Consider the following 8,660-nt stretch of genomic DNA (forward strand, 5'->3'; position numbering starts at 1 on the left):
ATTTATTGAATTTTCCCGAGTTTAGCACAAAGTTCAACAATTTTATTTTTATGTTTTTTGATATATTTATATTTATAAACAATAAAAAAAGGTTCATGCATTGTGAAAAATTCTCTGTGCTTTAGTTGTGATCAGTTGTTTTGTTTTGTTGGCGTACGTTGTAATGATCTCATGATCTCATGTTTTTAGGTTTTTATTTTTGTCTGTCAAAATAAAATTTCACTGCATCCTTTCGCACGTCGAAATGAAAGGGAAGGGAGCGAGAGGCCCTCCCTAAAGTGTCCCGGTTTGGCAACAGAGATATCTGGCAACCCTAATAGAGGAGCCAATAAGTTATTTTATATTTCTGACTTTTTGAATAGCAATAACACTGGACGGCAAAATCAACTTTTTTTCTGGGTATTGGACCAAACCATTTTTTTTTTAAGAGATTGAGTCATAGGCATATATGTAATACTCCTATATTGGCAACACTACAGTACAGATATATCAATAAACACGTGCGAAAGAAAAGGAACACATACGTTTATAAATAAACATGTACACAACACATATACAAAAACGGCACTCAAGTACACAATACATTGACAAAAACGGTACTAGACTGGGTCGCTTTGATTTCGGAATGCTTACACATTGAGAAGTTAGCTTACTGCCAATATAGAAGTATTACATATATGGTCATAGGTAAGTAAATTCTCCGTTCGAAGTTCGAAATTGGACCTTTGGTAAGCAATATTTTAAATTACTGTATGTAAACTACTAAAAAAAGTAAAAACAGAGTCTTGGTACGCCCTTTTCTCTTATTTAAACGATATATAACTTTTTCTATGTTACAGGTGCTATAAGGGGTCAAAGGTCAGGTCTTCGAAAAATTAAAAATCTTATATTTCAAACAAGTTTGAACTGATTTAAAAAAAAATTAATATCGTCACAAACGCGATTAACCCCGCTTTCTTCTGATATGCAATTTGTATACTTCGTATGTATAAATCTGAGAAAAAACATTTAAAAAGAAAAAATACCTTTTTTTATAAAAAAAATGTTTTAAATAAAAACGCCATACGGCTTCACTAGTAGTTCATAAAATATAAAAATGTTATTCATTTTAACATGAGTGTACACATCATCGTACACAGGAGCCAAAAATTTTAATTAGAAGCCGGTTTCGCTCTTTGCGCCAGGAAACAAACTTTATTCTTCAGATCCTCTCATACTGTAAAAAAGTACCACTTTTTAAGGAGTTCATCTATATAGCATTTTCAGTTTAAATGAAACCATTTTCAAATTACGCGAAACCTTTTTCAAATTAAATGAAACCTTTTTCATGTTAAGCGAAACCTTTTTCAAATTCAATGAAACTTTATTCAAATTAAATGAAACTTTTTTCAAATTAAATGAAACTTTATTCAAATGAAATGAAACTTCTTTTTTGGATTACTTTGAATTAGCTGTTACGTGTTGCTCTCCCTTATACCATGTTCTGACCGACAACGAAAACACTTTGAAAACGAGTTTTGGGATTGTGGGCTGAAAGCTGTTCACACCGGTTGTTAGTGTTTTCGTTGACATTTCTTACATCTTTTGATTGCTGTTTTGCTACACAAAAACCAAGCCGAAACACTTTTCCTTCATTTTCTTTTCATTCACAATCTTTAACTTTCATTCTTATTTTGCTTTGGCCAGGCAATTAACAATAAATCCGAAATGGCGTATTAAATATGATAAAATATGACTTCCACTTTGATAAATAATCGAAAAAAACTAGTGAAGACACCGATTGGAATGAGTGGAACGTGAGTTTTCAAGTAGTTTTCAGCGAAAACTTGTTTTCATTTGACAGATTTTACATGGACGAAAACACAAGTTTTAGGGCGAAAACCAGTTTTAGCAACGAAAACATGTTTTCGATGTCGGTCAGAACATGGTATTACGGTCAAGGCATGTTGAATACAGTGTTGCCGTTTCGGTCCAATTGGACCAAAATTGGTAGTTTCATTTTTTAAAATAAGGCTTTGGTAGGTTGGTTGGTTTGTTGTGACAAAGAACGTAAATCTATAAGAGGAGACAACACGTTATAATTGTAGCGAGTGTGAACATCAGGAGCGTGTCTTCTCTTTTCAGCCAATCACAAAACGTATTTGGGCAAAAGAGAAAGAACGTTCCTGATCTTCCCGCTCGTTACAAACAGAGTTGGGCATTATTCGAATAGATTGTTATTTAGATAATTATTCGAATAAAATTTTATCCGTAATATAATTATTCGCAGATAACTTATTCACGAATAAATTATTCGTGAATAAATTGCTTGCGAATAATTTATTCGTTATTTTATTCGTTATTGTTGGAGATGCGAAGCAGTTCGTAATATATTTTTGAATTACATACATTAAAATACACCTCTGTAACATTTGCATGAATGTATCATTTTCTCACTCTCTTTATCCTGTTCTTTTTACTTTGTAACGAATACTTAAATTGAATAAAAGTCAGTCGTGTTTAAGCAGTTGAAATCTTTGGATCATCACGACGCAGTAGTTTTCGGTAAACGTACAGTTTTTCCGGTGATATTAAAAACAAAGAAAAAAACAGTGACTTTAAATAAATACAATGGCTAGTGTTGTGCGTATAGAGCCGCTAAACGCGGAGAACTATGACAGTTGGAAATTGCAAATGCGTGCAATTTTAATTAAAAATGATTTGTGGGGCTACGTCGACGGCACAAACGTGCAGCCGACAGATGAATCGAAATTGCCAGAATGGAAGTTAGCAGATCAAAAGGCGTCTGCGGACATGACGCTTGCTATTTCACCATGTGAGCTAGCCCTGCAAAAATCGCGACTACTCCATGCATGCGTGTAAAGAGTACTCCCTGCGGACCAAAGAGTACTCCAAAATTAACCACAATTCATATAAAAAATATGGTCCAATTAACATTGCGATGTCCTAGGGCAGGACCATATACTCCATCCCTGCATTACATCAGAGTAGCACAAAACTACTCCAACATATTAACAATGGCATTGTTGTTATATTTTTTTGTTTGTACACGCTTTTGTTCTTCACTTCTCAAATGCTTTTTCGAAATTAATAAAAACCAAGACAAAAATTAAAAATTACATGTTGCCTCTGACGGTATTCGAACCCGAACATGCTGGGAGCTAAGAACTAACAGCGAGCATCTCTACACGTTCAGCTACAGCCAGACATGCAAATGTGCTTTCAAATGCTCAACTTCAATCACGTTTCGTTAAAACACGAGCAGTGATCGGATAACAAACAATAAGCTGGCGCAGAGACACGAGTTGGTCCGCTACAGCATGACAGAGGAACACTTTTGTAAGTACTCCAATTTACCACAAATAGACTACATGGTCCAACGATTTTTGCAGGGAGGGCTCATTTTGGAGTGCAAAACTTCGCGTGAAATGTGGTTGAAATTGGAATCGGCGTTCCAATCAAAAGGTCCAGCCCGGAAAGCTACCTTGTTGAAACGTGTTGCTTTGTCGCGCATGTCAGAGCAAGAAAAATTGCGTGATCATTTAAACGAATTTTTCGACGCGGTCGCAAAATTGAAAGAAATCGGTGTATGTATTGGTGATGAGTTGCTCGCTATTTTGTTATTGTATAGCTTGCCATCATCGTATGAGACATTCAGATGTGCTCTTGAAACGCGCGATGAACTACCGAAACCCGACGTACTTCGCATAAAAATTTTAGAAGAGTACGACTCACGCAAATCAAAAGACGCGAAAAGTGACGATAGTATTCTCTTTGCAAAGAAAAAGCAAAATCAATCAAATCCGAATTCCGAAAATGCAAAACAAATAAAGAAATGTTTTAAATGCGGTAAGCCGGGTCATTTCGCGAGAAATTGCAAACAGAAGCAAAATGCACGAATGAGTGGCGAAAAAGAAAAAGATAACGAAAAAGTGTCTTTGAATACAACAGAAAAAGCAATGATGGCACCTGTAGGAACAATGAAATGGTGTTTGGATAGTGGATGCACATCTCATATGAGTGCGCAAGCAAATATATTCAAAAATCACGATTGAGAGAATACAAAGGTTGCGCCGATCTCGGACCGCTATTCCTCTCTTAACGAATTTGACAGAATCGTTGTTTGCATGACGTCACACTGGTGCAACTTGTTTACGTTTTCCTTGCAACATTTTTTCTTCTTCTTCCGTTCTTGCTCACGTTTTGGCATTTCTCTCTCGCAATTGCACCAGTGTGACGTCACACAAAAGTTATTCTCAAAAATCCTCTCTGATCGGCGCAATCTTGTATTCTATCATTCTTGTTCAAAAATATAAACGAAATGTGTGAAGAACTCAATTTAGCAAATAATGCGTCAACGAAAATAAGTGGTGTCGGAAAAGTATGCATGCAGGCAGAAGTGCGTGGTAAATAACTAAGCGTAGATATTGAAGATGTGTTGCATGTAAAAGACTTGCGCACAAATTTACTTTCCGTATCAAAAATTACTGACAAAGGGTATACTGTGAAATTTTCTAAGTGCGGCGCCACGGTAACAGACAAAGCGAATAACGTAGTATTAGAAGCAGAAAGGCTTGGTAATTTATATTACTTGAAAACGCCAAATAATTTCGTTCATTTGGCAAAAATGAAAAATAACATAGATTTGTGGCATTATAAGATGGGCCACGTTAACGAACGCGATCTTAAAGTAATGGCAAGAGACAGTTCCGTGTACGGTATGAACTTAAATCTAAATGAAAAGTTGTCAGATTGCGAAATTTGTGCAAGCGAAAAGCAAGTGTGTTCTTCTTTTCCGAAAGCGAGCGTAGACCGAGTGAACGATGTACTTGAGATAGTCCACAGTGATGTGTGTGGCCCAATGAGACATGCATCCAACGGCGGTGCGAAATTTTTTGTCACATTTATAGACGAAAAATCACGATGGTGTGAGATATTTTTCATAAAAAGAAAATCTGAGGTGTTCGATGTTTTTATACAATATAAGGCCAAAGTAAAAACTTTCACCGGTAAGAAAATAAAAGCATTGCAGTCTGATAACGGACGCGAGTACTGCAACAGAGAATTTGATAATATTTTGAGTGAAAATGGAATAAGGCGGCGACTTACGGCTCCGTATACCCCGCAGCAAAACGGTATGGCTGAGCGTAAAAACAGAACTCTAGTTGAGATGGCCAGGTGCATGATGAAGCACTCGGATGCACCTGCATCTTTTTGGGCCGAGGCGATAAATCCCGCGTGTTATATACGTAATCGGTGTGTCACAAGGACAACGGGTGAAGTTCCATACCGGGTGTGGACAAAGAAGAATCCGACGGTTGCGCATATGAAAATTTTTGGTACAAAAGCATATGTACTTAACAAAAATACTGCAAAAGGAAAATTTGAATCGCGCGCGGAACCGTGCACATTTGTCGGGTACTCAAATGAACCCAAAGCGTACCGGTTATACTCAAAAACTAAAAAGCGTATAATAATAAGCCGTGATGTTAAATTTATCGATAACTCCGGTTTTGACGATGACTATAAAGACAGTAATGAAGATGAAAATAAAATTGAAATATTAATCGAAAAAGAAAACGCGGAAAATAATGAATATAATATCGATGACGAGAAACAATCAGACTCGTCGGAAAATGAAGAAGTCGAAACGGTAACTCGGCGTGGTAGAGGTCGACCGACATACGCGCGTACTGGTCAACGTGGTAGACCACGTAAAATTCATCAGCAATCGGTTGAACGTGCAGTTTCAGAGGAGGACGTCGTTGACTCCGATGATTTCTTCGAATGCAACGAGCTAAATTCAGCTAATCTCGTAAGTGAAGATCCACTAACACTTGCAGAGGCGTTGGAGTCAGACAACGCGAGTATGTGGCTGAAAGCTCTCGAGGATGAATTTTTAGCGCATATGAAAAACAAAACATGGCAAATCGTCGATCAACCAAACGACAGGAAGGTAATTGGCAACAAGTTTGTTTTTCGTACAAAGAACGATTTTTGTAAGAACTTGAAAAAGGTTCGGCTCGTAGCAAAGGGCTACGCACAGCGTCCAGGTGAAGATTTTCACGAAACGTCATCTCCAGTGGTTCGCTCTACTTCTGTTCGGCTTTTTACAGCATTGGCTGCAGAACTTGACCTGGAAATCCAGCAGATGGATGTGGTAACGGCGTATTTAAACGGCGAGCTAGACGAGCAAGTCTATATGAACGTTCCAGACAAACTTGACAGCATTTTAGAGAAGGTAAAAAAGGGTGAACCTGTTGGTTTGAAGGGTATGACACAATATAGTAAAGAACTGAAGCGTACAGCGTGCGAATGGATGAAAGCGTTACAGCGTAACGAAAATCCAGTATGTTTATTAAATAAAGCGTTGTATGGTCTGCGACAATCAGGCCTAATGTGGTACCATAAGTTATCATTAACCCTTAACCAAATTGGATTGCAAGCAACGAAGTTCGATCCTTGCTTTTACGTGCGACGCGAGGGCAGCGATATTATGTTAGCAGTTATTTATGTCGATGATTTGCTTTTGGCATCAAATAATAAGAAATGGCTTAACGATATTAAGCGTACTCTCTCCGAAAGTTTTGATATGAAAGATATTGGAAGAGTAAAACGATGTTTGGGAATAGATTTTCACCAAAACTTAGAGAAACATGAAATATTTTTATCACAGCGAACGTATGCAGAGACGGTTTTAGAGCGATTTGGTATGTCAGATTGTAAGCCTGCAAGAACTCCTATAGAAGCGAATTGTAAGCTTGAAATGCCTCAAGAAAAAGATGAAATTGTCATGGCTAAATACCCCTAGCAAAACTTTATCGGCGCTTTAATGTATTTGGCGGTATCAACCAGACCAGACATAGCATTCGCGGTGAATTTCATGAGTCAATTTAATTCCAACTATGCCGAGGAGCACTGGAAATCAGCTAAAAGAATTTTGCGTTACCTTAAAAGTACAATCAACTTCGGTTTGCTCTATAAGAAAACAGGGGCAGAATTTTATGGTGTAGCTGATGCGGATTGGGGGGCGAACACTACAGATAGGCGTTCATATTCAGGGTTCGCCTTTATGTTTGCTGGCTCTTCTATAAGTTGGGAAGCGCGTAAACAACGTACTGTTTCCCTTTCAAGTACGGAAGCAGAGTATTTAGCAATTACTGAGGCAGCGAAAGAAGCTCTTTACCTAAAAGGCGCTTTAAACGAAGTCGGAATCGAATGTGCCAGCATAAAGTTATACAATGATAACCAGAGTGCACAAAAGCTGGCAACATCTTTCAATTTTCGACCGCGAACTAAACACATTGACGTCCGCCATCACTTCATCCGAGACTGCGTGCAAAATAATATAATTAAACTACAGTATATGCCAACAGAGTCAATGCCAGCAGATGTGCTTACCAAAGCTCTTACACAAGCAAAGCATATATCTTGTTCATCAAACTTGGGTCTTACTAATCATAATGCGCTTAATTAAACTCACTACTTCGAGAGGAGGTGTTGGAGGTGCGAAGCAGTTCGTAATATATTTTTGAATTACATACATTAAAATACACCTCTGTAACATTTGCATGAATGTATCATTTTCTCACTCTCTTTATCCTGTTCTTTTTACTCTGTAACGAATGCTTAAATTGAATAAAAGTCAGTCGTGTTTAAGCAGTTGAAATCTTCGGATCATCAGTTATTTTAAATAATGAATAAAAACTCATTTTTAACACATTGAGCCACCTTTTACTTTTATTTCTATTGTCAAGGATTGTAAGTTAGCTGAATTTTGTTTACTATTTTATCAAGAATACTAGCCCATTCCCTATGGTTTCGCGGCCCGTGATAAGATTTTTTGCGTTGGCCAATGTAAGAATAGCGTTGAAAACCAAATATGGGTAAAGTAAAAATTCTCACACATATTTCTGCCAAAAAAATAGCGCTCTGATGCTATATGCAAGATGATGCTATTCTAAGCGTGCGTAATCTTCTTCTATGATCTTGCAACTACAACATTGGTCCGATGCGTCAACCTCTAGTCTTATGTCATGTAGGCCAACAAAAGTCCTTATAAGGATGCTGAAGAGCACAGATGTGCGTCCTCGATGTAAAATTTGGCCATTGATATAGGAATTGGAAGGATGTGGTCGAAACTTTCCTTGCTGATTCGCCACTTTTAAAATATCCAAGAGTATAAGATAAACATAAAAAACAAAGGAGTCCAGACATATGGGGTTTCTAGAGATTTAGACTGCAGCACCATTATGAATTGCAACCTGATTGTACAATAAGTAGGGATTTTCTAAATAACTCAACTGTAGCGCCACCTAGCGGGTCCATTTTTCGCATAAGTATTTTTCATCATGCAGGAAGAAAACATTTTGAATTTGAACGAAATCAGTTCATAAATACGGCTTTTATAAATAACTCGGCTCCATCGCCACAAAGGAGTTTCCTAGTAGCCTTTAATAGGACTTAATGCGCTTGGAATAACCTCCGAAAATTTGATTTAAATCTATCTAGGGGTTTGAGTTAAATCACAACAACAAAACGGTTATCATTTTATACATAAATATATGTACATATCTATATACATAAATTACTTGTTTTAGTATTATTTTATTCGTTATTCGAATAATTAATGAAGATAATAATTATTCGAATAACGAATA

General features: G+C 37.1%; 1 protein-coding gene across 1 annotated transcript; it reads left to right on the forward strand.

The window, feature by feature from the left end:
• Positions 1 to 6,832: 6,832 nt before the first annotated feature.
• Positions 6,833 to 7,477, forward strand: LOC118736266 (secreted RxLR effector protein 161-like). Its single transcript, XM_036466359.1, has one exon. The coding sequence runs from the start codon at positions 6,833 to 6,835 to the stop codon at positions 7,475 to 7,477; it is 645 nt and encodes a 214-aa protein (XP_036322252.1).
• The last annotated feature ends 1,183 nt before the right edge of the window (positions 7,478 to 8,660 follow it).

This window comes from Rhagoletis pomonella, unplaced genomic scaffold, assembly GCF_013731165.1.
Source record: "Rhagoletis pomonella isolate Grant_MI unplaced genomic scaffold, Rhpom_1.0 Rhpom_scaffold_00003, whole genome shotgun sequence".
NCBI lineage: Eukaryota > Metazoa > Arthropoda > Insecta > Diptera > Tephritidae > Rhagoletis > Rhagoletis pomonella.